At 50.8% G+C, this 15,359-nt stretch overlaps 1 protein-coding gene across 2 annotated transcripts; it reads left to right on the forward strand.

Annotated features, from left to right (window-relative positions):
- Positions 1-12,598: 12,598 nt before the first annotated feature.
- On the forward strand, positions 12,599-14,836 carry LOC120711817 (acyl transferase 4-like). 2 transcript variants are annotated; one of them, XM_039997465.1, is made up of 4 exons: positions 12,599-12,877; positions 12,965-13,023; positions 13,120-13,659; positions 13,741-14,836. In XM_039997465.1, the coding sequence occupies exons 3-4, from the start codon at positions 13,225-13,227 to the stop codon at positions 14,596-14,598; spliced, it is 1,293 nt and encodes a 430-aa protein (XP_039853399.1). In that variant the 5' UTR covers positions 12,599-12,877; positions 12,965-13,023; positions 13,120-13,224; the 3' UTR covers positions 14,599-14,836. The 2 variants fall into 2 exon arrangements, with proteins under 2 accessions (XP_039853399.1, XP_039853398.1); XM_039997464.1 differs by having other exon boundaries at positions 13,217-13,659.
- The last annotated feature ends 523 nt before the right edge of the window (positions 14,837-15,359 follow it).

Here is a 15,359-nt window from a genome sequence, read left to right on the forward strand (position 1 = left end):
ATGTTCTTCGATGGATCGGCTTGTGATGATGGATGCGGTGTGGGAATTCTGTTGGTGTCGCCTCGAGGGGCGACTTACTCCTTTTCCATCAGGATGACTACCCCGTGCACTAATAATTTGGTGGAATATGAAGCCGTTCGCAAGGGGATGGAACTGCTCCTCGAAGCTGGTGCAGAGGCGGTGGAAATTTTTGGAGATTCAAAGCTGGTGATCTCTCAACTCACGGAAGAATATAGATGTGAGAGCGAGGCTCTTTTCCCAATATGGATGCAGTGCCGTGAGTTGATGTCGCAATTCAGGTACATCAATTTCCACTGGATACGCAGAACTCTGAACAATGAAGCCAATAATTTGGCACAGATGGCTTCCGGGTACAGGGAAGCAGCCGATGGAGTTGACGTGGAGGTTCAGTTTCTAGAACCCGGAGACTGGAGAGCTGATATCTTCAATTACTTGAAGGATTCGGCTCGAGGGGCACCCAGAAGGATAAGATTCAAGGCCATGAAGTATGTTCTGATAGGGGATGACATGTTCTACAGGACCTTGGAAGGACTACTACTTAAATGTCTGGGACCTTGAGAGTCAAATCGGCTCTTGCATGAGGTTCATGAAGGAGCTTGCGGTACTCACCAATCGGCTCGTAAGATGAAGTGGCTGATTAGGCGATCGGGATATTATTGGTCTACCATGCTTGAAGATTGTTTCAAATATTATAAGGGTTGTCAGGCATGTCAGAGGTTTGGCAAAATTCAGATAGTGCTAGCATCAGTAATGAATCCTATCATCAAGCCGTGGCCATTCAGAGGTTGGGCCATGGACATGATTGGTCAGATCAACCCATCGTCTAGCAAGGGTCACCAATGGGTCTTAGCTGCCACAGATTATTTCACAAAGTGGGTGGAAGCAGTACCCATGAGGTCAGTAGCGTCAAGAGATGTGATCAGCTTTGTCAAAGAGCACATCATCCATAGATTTGGAGTTCCTCAAACTATTACGACCGATGGAGGATCGGTCTTCATATCGGAGGAGTTCAGAAAGTTTGCCGATGACATGGGAATTAAGCTGATCAGATCATCTCCATATTATGCCCAAGCTAATGGACAGGCTGAAGCATCCAGCCAGAGCCTCATTAAGCTCATAAAGAGAAAGATCGATGAATATCCTAGGCGCTGGCATGAGGTGCTATCAGAAGCTTTGTGGGCATATCGTATTTCATGTCATGGATCCACCAAGACGTCGCCGTACCATCTAGTCTACGGCCAAGACGCTGTGTTACCATGGGAGATCACGGCCGGATCAAGGTGTGTCGAGTTCCAGAATGATCTATCCGTTGAACAGTATGCAGCCTTGATAAACGATAATGTTGAGGACCTGATAGAACTAAGGCTTTGGTCGCTTGAGAAGATCAAAGAAAATAAGGCTAAAGTTGCTCGTGCGTACAACAAGAAGGTCAGGCCTAAGGATTTCCAGGTTGGAGACTTGGTTTGGGAGGCAGTATTGCCATTGGGGACTAAAGATAAAAAGTTTGGTAAATGGTCTCCAACTTGGCATGGGCCGTACAAGGTTGATCAGGTCTTGCCTGGGAATGCATACATGCTCAAGGAATTGGACGGCGTCAAGTTTCCTGTTGCTGTCAATGGCCAACATCTCAAGAAGTATTTCCCGAGCATGTGGGAAGGCGAGTAATGAAAAGCCGATGAGATCCATCTGGCTGCAGTGTAGTAGGCCAACACGTTGAGTTGGCCACAAAAAAAAATCATGATAGGCCAACACGTTGAGTTGGCCAGTTAAAAAAATGAAATGATGACAGGCCAACACGTTGAGTTGGCCAGTAAAAAAAGGAGAAAGTAACAGCCGGTGTTTAACCATCGACTTAAGATGTTTTTTAAACAATTACAAGTTTCAGGTTAACATGCAGTACTAATTGTATCTTGAGCCTATCTACTGGTTCAGGAATTCTTCTATGACATGGATGGCTTCTATACGGACGGCGTCTGCTCATGCTATGATTGCTTCATCATCCTTATCATCGCCTGTTACTACCTGCCGACTCAAGGTGCTTATCTCTGCAAACTCTGCTTGTATCTGCTCGGTTATTTCCTGGGTCTCTTGTTCGGAGTTTGCGATGGAAGTTTCTTCAGCCTGGATGAACTTCTTGGTGGTACAGACCTTTTCTTCGAGTTTTGCCAGTTCTTTCTTCAGGAGGTCGAGTCGCTTCTTGTTAGCAGACACGTCAGCTTTGGTATCTAGAGTTGCCTTCTTCTGGTTGAGGGACTTGCACTTTTGGGTAATGTCAGCTTTCAGAGAAGCTTGAGAGCGATGTGCTTCCATTCGTTGTTGTGCTTTATTCACTTCTATCGGAAAGAATGGAAGGTTGCTGGCTGGCCAGAGCTTGATTTGCAACGGCTCTGGAAGTTGGATTTCTATTTGCTCGAAGATGTTCTTTATCTTGCTGGAATCATCAACCAGAGCAGTGATCGGAGCAGATAGTAGATCCTTGATGAGTTGAAGCTGATGTGCCAAGTTAGCCGATTGCTGCAAAGATGATGTCTCTGCTCCAGAGATGGTCAGACCCATTGATGCCGGGTCAAAGGAAAGCAAACCTGAAATGTCAAGGCCCTATGGACATATCTGGAGTTAGAGCAAGATGCATTTATAAAGCTATCGTCTAATTCAGAATTGGTTTTGTAATGTTACCTGTTCTGAAGAGGTGTTGGGCGATTCAGGAGCAATCGTCCTGTTAGAGCTTGTGTTGACATCGAGAACATCGACCGTATCGGCTTGTTCTTCGTTTGCATTCATCAGTGCATCAGGAGTTGCAGCCAGCTCATGTTGATCCAGGTTTTCTGCATTGGGGATTTCTTCAGCTGCGTCCTGAAAATAGAATTACAGTCAACCAGAGTACACATGTATGAGATAAAGAAGAAGTTTCAGAGAAATGAGTTACCTGGTTGGTATTGGACTCTGATGGACTCGAAGAAGCTGGTGCTGGTTTCTTGATCACTCGCCTCGTGATCATCTTTCTTTTCTTGGTCAAGACTCAGGGGGGGCAACGCTTGCAGAAGTTTGTCTTCGCTTGGAAGCTGACTGAAGTAAGTCTGGCCGAACAGACATTATCACTTTCTTCATTGGTGGTGATCCTTTGCAGAAGAGTACATTAGGAGCAGTTGGAAGAAAGTGGAATGGCTTACCAGTGCTGGTCGTAGGTTCTGGACCATCTTGTTGCTGCTAACAGGATGAGCAGGATTAGCCAAGAGAAAGGGATACAGGACTCAGAAGGAATAAAGTGCATAAATTCAGTACCTCTTCCTCGGGGATTACATATTCAAGATCGATTTGCTGCAGTCGAGGACCTAGAGTTTTTCTGAAGACATGAGTTTTCCACATGTTCCACCAAGTATCAAAGCCGATTGATGAAGAGGTGAAGGACAGATTGGCTGGTATTGGGATGTGGAGGTCATCGAACATGCTGTAGCATCTTGAACTGGTGAGACCGTCAGGCAGATCGGCTCTGCTCTCCACCAAGTGGTGAATATGGAAGTGGGGAGGGACCTATCCTAGGCCAAATTACCGAGCTGCTATGACTGGCTGGTAAGATTCATAACCTGGCTTGATGATTCTATTAGAGGTACTGATGCCAACTGGGAGGAAGCCAGGGTCGATCATTAAAGAGTATAAATGCCGAGTGCTATCGTCATCGGCAAAGTTATCTAATCTGAAGGCAGTTGGGTTCTCAAAGGATTCAGATTCAGTAAATGGGAAGTAGAGAGGATTATCTAGTCCTTTTGTAGAAGACTCTGAACCAATTTACTGCATCTGTTGAGTTCAATTTACTGCCAGGAAGGCTGAACAAAGCTTGGCCGTAGCTAGTACATCTAATTGGTTTGCCACTCTCATCAGGGAAAGAGTTCTTGGCCAGACCTTGGAAGTTTGGGATATGGTGCTGAAAATACACTTGTGCCCACAACTGAATAAACCACCAAGGGCCTCCAGTTCTCAGTTTCTTTTGGTTAAACAAGTTAGATGTCATCAAATGGAGATATCTGTAGGTTTCTCCAAGGAAAAGTTTACCTAGGCCGGTGCGATTGCCATGGGCCAAGTGATAGACCAAGGGAAGATAGTTCTTAGTCGGAGCTAAAGAAGGACCACAGAAGATGAAGTGCTCTAGCCAAAGATTTAAGAAGGATGTGTGTTCCTTCTCAGTCACTGGACTTTTTGTTTTCATGTGCTGATTCATATAAGTGCCCCAGTTTGTGCAGTTAACTTTGGAAGAAAGCTTGAAGGGGACTTCTGTCATTTTGTGAGCAGCAGAATTAGGAGAACTAATGTCTAGGCCAGTGATCATGACAACATCTAGTAGAATGGGAGTCATGGGTCCATGACCAAAGAAGAAACAATTCAGAGTATCAGACCAGAAATAGCCGATGGTTTTCAGAAGATTTTCATCTTTGTCAAGTGGAGACAGTGATAAACTAAGTGCATCGGCTATGTTCAAATCCTGCCATAGGGGCATGTGAGCTTTTGCTACTCTGTTGTACCATGTAATCCAACTCTCAGGGGTATTAGGCCAGGCTCTTAAGTAGTCGGCCCAGAGGTTCAGATCGATGTTTTGACTCACAAAAGGGATCCTATTTGCTTCACAAGAGATCAAATCTGTGGGATTTTCATGGGTTTGTGGGCCAAGACAGAAAGATTTTGGGTTGAAGGGATGCGGCAGAAGGATGTCTGACACCTGAAGTTCAGAAATTCAGAAGTATGCGTATGGTGTCATGTTTCAGAGTTTCAGTTTCAGAAGCTTAGTGAGTTGAAGGAAATTAAAGGATTGGGCCGAATATTACCTTCAGGCCGAAGATTGCCACATCATCGATTGCAGAGCTTGTTGTCTGAGTTGCAGAATCTGCCATGGTTCAGATCCGTTGTCTTAGGGTTTGATTGCTGTAGGCTCTGATTCGAATTCCGGCTGCTTGGAGAATTCTTGCTCGAATTTGTGGAGCTTGGTTTTCGAATTATGCTCGGTTTCAAGAGTTTGTCGAGTTCAAGGTGGAAGGAATACTCTACTCTTGTGCGGGTTGCTTTTAGTTTGAATTTCGTCGGCTCTTGGATATTTATAGAAGCCTGATTCGTTGCCATCGGCTTTTGGAAAGTAAATATCAGACACACATAATTTAGGGAAGTCGATTTCATTAATGGAAAGTTCATTACAAGGAAAGCCGATTGTTACACAGGAATTAATCCTTCGGCTTTATGATCCTACCCCTACGATGCTACCTACATCTACCAGTCGTAGGTGTCTGAATGCCTACGGCGCTTCGGGATTCATGACAGTGCGTCTTCGTCGTCATCGTCATCATCGCCGTCATCGATGCTGCTGCTGCCGTCGTCCTCGGTACTGCTGCTGCTTCGCCCGCCGCTGCCGCTGCTTTCTTCTTCGCTTCCCTCCATGGGGGCTTGGAGGAATTGGTGGGGGTTTCCACCTGCCGCCGTGTCGTCGTTGGAAGAGGAGCCGATCTCTTCGGAGGAGTCGGCTCCTTCCCAGGAGAAGTCGTCATCTTCACTGCTCTCCAGTTCCTCTTGGAAGAGGAACTGGAGGTCTTCCTCTCCCTCAGTTGTGGGTTCGTCCTCCTCGGAGGCGACCCCGAAGTCGAACTCCTCTGCATCCCAGTGCAGAGGAGCCAGTGCCTCGTAGGCTGCTGTTGGGTCCCATTCAGGGGTCGGCTCTCGGCTCTCTGAGATAGGATCAATGGAGGAGGTGGAAAGGGAAGAAGAGGAAGAGGGAGAAGAGGAAGAAGAGGAATCTCCAAAGGAGTTGGAGCCGGAGGAAGAAGAGATGGCCATGGCTAGTGAAGGATTGGGGTTTCTGCGTTACTGGCTCTAGGAGGAAGGAGTTTGCTATGGAAAAGAGCCAATTCGGGTGAGATTAAATAGTGAAAGGATGGGAGTTGGATTGGCAGTTTCACATTCTACGAGGAGCCAGTTGCAGAGACATTGCGTCTTCCTTGGTGGTTGCAGTGTGTTTAATGAGCATTAACGGGAAGATGAAGCGACGGATTGGTTTTGGAACTATCATTGCCAAAACCAGGGGGCATGTGTTATCGCCATAAATTAACAAGATTAATTTATGGGCCGAAAGCAAGATGGGCTTAAAGCAGAAGACTAAGAAGACTTGTAAATCGGCTCCTACGTGAGCATCTGGGCCACATGGACCATGTATCTTAGATTTAGTTTAAGATTAGAGATAGAGTCTGATCGAGACAAGATTAGTTTAAATTGTTTCCCAAGTCTTCGGACTATAAATATGTATCCTTTGTTATTCGTAAAGGAGAGTGTCATCACGTCTCGCAAACAACAACTCTCGGCGCATCGCCACCCCTAATCCTAGGGTTTTCATCCAAGTAAGTGTCATGCTGCCCAGATCGTTTCTTGCGATCAGGGCAGTATTGTTCTTGCTTTTACCTTGGTATTACTCGTACTGAAGCGTTTTTATGGCGAATAGTACTAGTTATCCTGATGTTCGTAGCATGGCTTTTAGTAGATCTGTTGTGCTTCATTACTTATCATCTACGAATATCATGTTGTCTCTGTGCAGTCACGTTTCAATCTCATGCTAGTTCTTATCACATAGAATTAGTTGCATAGAGGCAACACCCTGCTTCTTTTATGACTAGTAGATCTGAGCTGTTATGATTTGCTTTTATCTTAAGAGTTGGCGTAATATCTGCTAGGTTAGGCCTTACAAACGGATTGGATGATCCGGTGGTGTAATAGATGCTTTATCTTAAGCCTTGATAGGGATTGTTCTGGGAATCGGCTCTTGCTAGTTCTTAGGCCTCTGTTTTGGGTTGTGGTTTAGTTGTCTGTTATGTTCATTAGGCCTAGTCATGCGTAGGATGTTCCGATCTAGCAGTGAAGCTGTTACCATCGTGGATTAGATTAATTAGATTTAATTGAAGCAGTTTTTATAGTTATTTGCTTTATTCATCAGTATCCGGATAGACACAGATCCAATCTGACACCGGGACTCGATTGGCTCTTTAAAGCCGATGCAAGAGTCGTCCCGGGGAGCCGACCACGGCTTGGACTTACATTTACACGTGTCTTTGTACGCAGGAAATTGTTTGGAGCACGTTCGCACCCTCCTGATCGGGTATAGGTCAGGTGGCACGCCCGGCTTTCCATACATTCTCCGGGCGCGTGACGGAATTGCGGGCCGTCGACGAGGGAGCAGTGCCTGCCAGCGCCCCGGCGACCTCCCGGCTCTTCATGTTGCCTGTCGCTGCTCGCCGGTGTGTTTCGACCGACAACAGAGGGCTCGCCTCTCGGAAGGGCTGGGCTATGCGGTGTTGGGGGCGGGGTGTTACAGAATACAACAATGTAATCGGTTCTGCAAATGGAGGTATTATGAAGAAGATAAAATATTTTTATAGACAAATATCATTCAATAAAAAAAATATGGACTGTGTTATTGCGCGACCAGTCGCGCATAAGGGCAGGTACAGCAATCGGCGAAATGCCGAACGCGTCAACTACCTCACCGAGCTGGAGGAGAGAGAGCGCGCGACCTTTCACCTTTCATATGGCGTCACGACTAAGCATTAACTATACTAATAAAGAGGGGACCGCCACACTTTCTCTATCTCTCGGGTCGCACCATCCCATTCTTGGTCTATTATATTCCTCTTTTTTTAGCATTAATCTTGTTGATAACAAATATTTTATCTTCTTCAACTCCATTTGGTGAACTGGTCACCGTCGTGTATACGCATGTTTGGGGAGAAAAAATACCCAAAGGGTTTTTTACACGCGGGGGAAAATAAATTGCGGGCGTGCCAGTGTATATAGAAAATACACAATAAACAAAGATACGGGAACACAAGCTTTATTCATATTTTATAAATACAAATACAAGTTCCCATACATGAGTGTGCGCTCCATAGCCTGCCGTCGTTGGGCAGATCTAACTTGGGCGAAAGTGATCTTCTGATTCCCGGGGCCTCGGAAAGCTCCCAGTTAATTACCTCAACAAGTCTAGCTTGCCAGAGTACCTCCGATTAAGCTGTTGTGGTCGTCGTCTTCAGTCTTCGCTTCACGTTCTCCATGCATGATGATGGTGGTGGTGTAGATGTGGGCGTCGGCGTCATCCATGGCCTCGTCGGTGTCCATGAACCGGTGTAGCGCAGCTGGAGCATCAGCAGCGCTCGCCCGTGTCGTTCGGCCTCGTCGGTCTCGAATGGTGGAGTAGTCGTAGTAGTCGCAGATTACCTATGCGTGGAGAAGACTTGAAGCTGGACCGAGTCGATGTCGTGGCGGCTTGGTCGTCGAGACGTGCGGCCTCTGAGTAGCTTGACGAAGTGATGGCAAAGCATCTATACATGGATGCAGCTTGCTCTGAGGCGCACGTACAGGTGCATGCGATAGCTTATTAGCTTCTCGTGCATGCATGTGCACTTATTAGCTTCTTGTACATGTGCACTTGTGAGTGCGAAAACGTGTACAGGATCTTGCATGTGAGCGAACGTCTAGGCGCCGAGGTGCAGATCCATCCGGCTGCTCCATGCGGTTTCTTGGGTCATCGGCGTGATGGTGTCCTGTGGCGGCTCTTCATCACGGCGTCGCTTCTCATCCTGGCATCTTTGCAGCGACGGCGTCATCGGGTCGATGCCGGCTTGAACGGGCGGCGTCAGTTATGCCGCCGGCCTCAGCGTCTTCATGGCCGCGTAGTGGTCGGGTCGATGCCGGGCTTGAATGTGAAGCGCCAGTCGTGCCGCCGTCGCACCTCGGTGTCTTCGTGGCGGCGTAGTCGTCGGTCGATGCCGGGCTTGAACATGAAGCGCCGGTCATGCCGCCGTCGCGCCTCAGCGTCCCCACAATGGCGCAGTTGTCGTCAGTCGATGTCAGGCTTGAAGGTGAAGTGCCAGCCTCGCCATGCCGCGCCTCGGCGTCCTCACAGCAGCCCCGTCATCGTCATCATCGGCCGCTCGTAGAAGGCCATGTTGGTGTTGTCGTTCTGTGGCTCTTCGTGGGCGAGGATAACATCTGCTTCAGCGCCGCACAATGTTCCGGCCGCCGCTCTTCCAACCTAGCTTCGCGAGCGGACATCCAGCTATCCATGCCTGCAGCCAGATGGACGTGAGGATGATGGGCACGAGGGGTGTTGTTGCTCCACTGGCGGCCGAGCCGAGATGGTAGTCGACGACGAGGGGTGCCGCTGCTCTGCCGGCGGCCGAGCCGAGGTGGTCATCAACGCTGAGGGGTGTCGCTGGTCTGCCGGCGGCCGATCCGAGATGGTCGTCGACGACGAGGGGTGCCACCGCTCTGCTGGCGGCCGAGCCGAGGTGGTCGTCAACGCTGAGGGGTGCCGCTGCTCTGCCGGCGGCCGAGACGAGGTGGGGTCGTCGACGATGCATGGCGGCGAGTTGGACGGAGTCGATGAAACATCATGGCCGCATATCATGGGCGAAGTGGAGGATCCGTGGAGGCAAGACGTCAACACACATATGCACTTTGCTTCTCTGGTGGGCACACCTCCGTGCATGCTCCTATACATGAATGCTCTTATACGTGTGTCTCTGCAGTCGGTGTGTTGGTCTGCCGTCGGTGTGTTGGCATCTTGCGACAGCCCTTCGTCATGGAGTCATCGCCGTCTTGTCCCGGCATCTTCGCGAAAGTCGGCGCAGCGGCGGTGTCATCGTCCTCGTTGACGCCGGCCGCTTGGCGTGCAGCGCCGGCCTCATCACGTCGTGCCTCAATGTCGGCGTCGGTGCGGCGCCGGACTTCAGTAGCTTCGCGGCGCCGTCGTCGTCGGCGACTCCATAGTCGGACCTCGACGCGCAGCGTGGGTCTTGGCGACGGCTGCCTCAGTGTCTTCGCGGCGCCGTCGTCGTCGGCCGGCGGTCGGGCTCGATGGTGCGGCGCCATCGTTGTCAGCCGGCAGCCAGGCTCGATGGCGCGGCAGGGTGTCGTCGTAGCCGATGCCTCCATCCACCATCAACGTGCTGGTGCACCCCCGAAGACGAACAAGGGCGCCATGGCTTGGTCCTCCAGTTTGTCCTCCAGTTCCTCGGTTTCCACTCGACGCCGGCGTGGTGCGGCCGATGAGAAGACGAAGACGGCGGCGAGGTCGTCGCCGGCGTGGTGCAGACGATGAGAAGACGAAGAGGGCGGCGTGGTTTTCGCCGGCGTGGTACAGACAGGGCGGCTCGCTTGACGACGATGTAGGCGAAGCTGTCGCCGGCGTGCTGCAGAGTCGTCAACGATGAGCAGGTCGACGGGGGTCCTAATGGCTGGACTCCCGCTCCTCCTTCGCGAAAATAACCTCGTTTCGGGCACCGGCGGCAGCTTGACGACGATGGTTGCAGAGAGGATGAGCACACCTCTCGTGGCTTCCTCTCTCCTCCGCTCGTCAAGGCGAGCAAGACATCGGCATCTCCGATAGATGGAGATCGCCTGGGGCCGGGGCGCACCTTCCCTCTGGCTCCTTCGCCTGGCTGCGCTCCCCCTGGAGAGGAAGAAGACCCTTGTACGTGAAGACCTCGTGGCCTTATATAGGCGAGGACTAGGGTAAGCGGCGGGAGTCCACGATCTACGGAAGAGCCGCCATCCTGTTGAACTGAACGGTACGAGCTTCACGGGAGGATAATCTTGTTCTGTTGGAGAGTGCGTCGGCAACGAGCTGAGTAGATAAATATGAACGTGTTGATCACCTGGCCGCACGTGCGCTCTCTAAGCCGTGGGGCTAATCATGCGCCGGCCCACCTCTTTGTTGACACGTACACAAGATAAGAAAGCTAGCAACAGATGGACCAGCATCTCCCATGTTTAACTCCAATGTCTGGAATTTGACCATGTGCGCAGGACGCCATGCACAATGTATGGCTGTCTGGTGGGCCAAAACAACCCATCCCCCGTTCGTACACTAGGAAACGTACTGCATCTTGATTTTGTACACGTACAGGACACCACACACAAGCATGCATGCGCTCCTGTGCAATTAGCTTGTCATGCCATGCGTGCGTGTACGTGAAGCCCATGAGATTGCTAGCTTCTTCTCTTTTCCTTGCTTCTTTTCTCTTGTTGCTTAAGAGATGTAACATAAATGATCCAGATCAATCTCCGCAGCTTATTTGATCATATTTAAAAGATTTGTATCAAAATATTGTACAAAATCTCATCAAACAACGCAATGAACGAACAAAACTAGACCCCACTTGCATGTATTTTGATGATATTTTACGCTAGGATGATTTACTCTTTTCTGTAGCAACTTATGTATATATTTACATCGTAGCAACTTCTTCAATAATATCAAAGTTCAAATTTGCACATAAGTTGCTACCCCGTGTAAAGAATAACTCAAAATATATGTAAATGAGATCTAATTTTGTTCCTCTCATCACACAAAACATAAAGGTGCAATCGGTATTCAAAACGGAGCTCATATGAGAAAGATAAAATATTTTTTATAACCAATAATGATTTAAAAAGAAGGATATGCAATAAGACGAAGGGAGACACAGGAGGCAGTGGAGCTTGTAGGTCCACATGCATAGCAGGCCGTAGCTGGATCGCTATGCGGTCACATCAATAAACTTTGCTATTTTAAAATCTAAATTGAATATAAAATACGTGTATAGTCCAATATTCTTCCGTGGGCCGCAGCAGGCCGCGCACGGTCGCGTGCTCGGTGCCAGTGCGACCCCGCGTGAGTTAACTTTTTCCTTTTTAGATATAATATGTATTTCTATATATGAAAGCTTCCACGCTCGGCGCATATACGAGGTATCGACCGGAAAGCTGGTTCTACGGCACCCGGTGTTCGGCTTCTCACGGTCGATTTGACCGCTCACGTGGGTAGGTCCCACAGTCCAGTACTAATTCTACAGTCCACCTCACGGTCATTCCGACCTGCACCTGTCCAGTTCGCAAAACGCAAACCAATTCACGTGGAGGGTCCCACGCCCACGTCGCCATCTTCTCGCATCTTCATCCAGTGTTAGTCTTCTCCTTTTCTTTTCTCCTTTCCGCTTCCTCTCTCTTCTCTTTGCTGGATTCTTTTCCTGCGACCATCTTCTTGCTGGCAGCCTGCAGCATGTGCGGAGAGGAGGTGCGGAGCTATAGCGGCGAGTAAGGAGGGTGGCAGGCCAGCGTCTGGAACTCCACACGGCGGGCGGGGATGCATGGCCCAGACGCGGCGGGGCCGGCGGCGAGGCGACGCGGCGGATGGGGGCCGGTATTTTTTTCTCTTTTTTTGTTAGATAAAAAAAATTAACAAAAATTTTTTTATCTGAGTTTTTTTATTTTGGATGTAAAAGTTTTTTTGTCTTCAAATTATTTTCAATTGATTTTGTAAATATTTCTCTTTCAATTTTTTTATCTCTTCAAAATTTTTTCTTTGATTTTTTTTTGACTTTTCACCCTTCAAAATTTTTATTTGAATTTTTTCTGAATTTTTTTTATCAGAAAACGATAAAAATTTATCCCAAAAAAAAACAGAACGGTCGGCAGATCGAACATAGGGAGCCCCTCCATACGGTCAACCGTAAACTAACGAGACCCGGTATCGACGTCGTCCAAAATTTTACCAGCCATCGGGTCACAATTATTCGGCGTTGATTCTAGTTCTCGGTCCTGTGGTGCCACTCTAGGTTCACACACTGTTTACTGGCCATGGCCTGCCGCAACACCTTTCTAGCAAACTTCCTAGCAACTTCTTGCGTCCTCGTTTCTATAATTTTTTCTATTTCCTGTTGACTCCTCGTCTTCTCTGCTGGCTATATACGCCTTGTTCCTCCTCCCCTCATTCTTTGCTCTCTTCGTTCTCGGCTAGTTGCTCTTGCGCTTGTTTTGCTGGCTGTTCCCTCACTCAGTTTGCGTCACACTGGTGAGATCCTACACGCATTGTTGTTTCTTTCTACTGCTTCTCAACTGCCCAGATCTGGTTACATCTTTTTTATTTGAGTTCGTACAGGTCATTCAATCTAGATTCCCGTGGTTTGGCGGTCGAAACTCCTTGCAAATCTAAACCTGGTATGCTTATCTTCTTGTCGCTGCATCAAATCTTGAAACTAATGCATGTTACCGTAGTGATGGGTCAGATGATCCACTTCATTGAATGATTCGCAGCCGCATGCAACAACCTCCACAGCTCCCCACTCCACTCACTGCAAAGACCATCTCTGTTTACTACTCCGCTGACTTGACTGCTCCGCTCCCCCAACAGACGCCGCCATGTGCGCCACCCCCACCGTCGAGAAATCGGCCCCGGAGCTCGTCCAGCCGGCGGGGCCGACGCCAGGAGGCACCCTCCCGCTATCCTCCATCGACAAGACCGCGGCGGTGCGCGTCCCGGTTGTCCTGGTCCAGGTGTTCCCCCGGGCCGCCAGCGACGTCGGCGGCGGCCAGCAGGACGCCGCCGTGGCGGCGATGCGCGACGGCTTCGCGAGGGCGCTGGTGCCGTACTACCCGGTGGCCGGCCGCATCGCCGACGTGAGCCCCGGGGACGGGGAGCCCGTCGTGGACTGCACCGGCCAGGGCGTCTGGTTCGTGGAGGCCGCGGCGAGCTGCACGCTCGCCGACGTGAACTACCTCGAGCGCCCGCTGCTCATCCCCAAGAAGGACCTGCTCCCCAAGGAGGAGCTCGAGGATCTCATCATCATGGCCCAGGTCTGTTCCATTCGATCCATCGCCGCTGATCAATCAATCAATCACCTTGTCCGACCCAACAATCTGAGCTGAGCTCTGCAGGTGACCAAGTTCACCTGCGGCGGGCTCGCCGTCGGGATCTGCTTCAGCCACATGGTGTTCGACGGGCAGGGCGCGGCGCAGTTCCTCAAGGCGGCCGGCGAGATGGCGCGGGGGCTGCCGGCGCCGTCAGTGGCGCCGGTCTGGGACCGCGACGCCATCCCGGGCCCGCCGCGGCCGCCCAAGCTGCCGCGCGGCGGCCCCCCGCCGCCGTGCACGGCGTTCAGCTTCGTGACCCAGGCGGCCGACATCTCGCCGGAGAGCCTCGCACGCATCAAGGACGCGTTCCGCGCGGCGACGGGGCAGGCCTGCTCCACCTTCGACGCCGCCACGGCCGTGCTGTTCAAGTGCCGCGCGCTGGCGGCGGGGCTCCCCGACGGCGCCGAGGTCCGGCTCGCCTTTGCCGCCTGCACGCGGCGCCTCCTCCGCGGCGTGCTGCCGTCGGTGGACGGCTACTACGGCAACTGCGTGTACCTCGCGGTCGCCGCCCGGACCAGCAGGGCCATCCGCGAGGCGCCGCTGGAGGAGGTGATCCGCCTGACGCGGGCGGCTAAGGAGGCGGTCGCCGCGCGGTTCGCGGACTGGATGCGCGGCGGCGGCGCCATGGAGGACCACTACAGCGTGGCGCTGGACTACGGCACGGTGACGGTGTCGGACTGGAGCCGCGTGGGGTTCAGCGAGGTGGACTACGGCTTCGGCGAGCCGGGGTACGTGTTCTCGCTCAACGACCATGTCAGGGTCGTCCCATCGGCGATCTACCTCAGGCCGCCGGCGCCCAAGCGTGGCGTCAGGCTCATGCTCCGCTGCGTCGAGGAGCCGCACGCCGCCGCGTTCGCCGACGAGCTCGCCAAGTTCGCCTAGGTGCTGGTTCTTGGCCTGGCTTTGGTCAAGCGTGCTCTCTCTGTTTTTTTTTCCTCTTTTTTAAATGCAGTACCTAAACTTCACTGCTGTAGCCTGTCATTTCCTCATTGGCATTGTTGTGGGATGATCTGACTTTTCAAGTCAACAAGAACACCAAAACAACTCGCGGTGCTTTAAGGGGTAGCGGTCGTTTTAGTGCATTTAACAGACTCAACTACAGACTTTATTCCATTTATTAGGTAAGAAGATCTCTAAAAGAGTAGTTTTTTTTTCTGAATTTGACTCTCTAAGTAGATTTCTCTCAACATTGAGAGGCTTACTCCAACAGACTCTCCATTTTCACTCTCAAAATTCCAACAGCTTCTTCAACTGTTCCCCTCCCGAGTGTGTTTTTTCCGCCACTGCCGGCACGGGCAGGCACGTCCACCACCGTCGATCCTGCTTCAACTTTCGGACGGCTAGATGCTCCCAATGAAGTTGGTCCCATCAACTTGAGGCTGCCAAAAACAACTCCCGCCTGCCAGGCACGACGCGAGGCATTTTGGTTGGGACCCAGATTTCTCTCTCCTCGGATTCCCCTTCCCATACAAGCTCCTGTATTCGCGAGTTTCCTGCTTGCACCGATCAAACCGGTCCGCCCAGGGTTTTCGCTGTGTTGATTGTTTTGACGATCATCCGCGCGTTCTAGCGCATTCGAGTGTGTTGGCGCAATTCTATGTCAACACATTTTTTGGCGACTCCACTGGGGATAGATTAATATG

The sequence above is a fragment of the Panicum virgatum genome, chromosome 6K (genome assembly GCF_016808335.1).
Source record: "Panicum virgatum strain AP13 chromosome 6K, P.virgatum_v5, whole genome shotgun sequence".
NCBI lineage: Eukaryota > Viridiplantae > Streptophyta > Magnoliopsida > Poales > Poaceae > Panicum > Panicum virgatum.

What these genes read in the sequence shown, in the direction of transcription:
- LOC120711817 (XM_039997465.1), top strand. Translation starts at nt 13,225, where the DNA reads ATGTGCGCCACCCCCACCGTCGAGAAATCGGCCCCGGAGCTCGTCCAG. An exon ending in ATCTCATCATCATGGCCCAG is followed by an intron (nt 13,660 to 13,740) that starts GTCTGTTCCATT and finishes TGAGCTCTGCAG; the next exon opens with GTGACCAAGTTCACCTGCGG.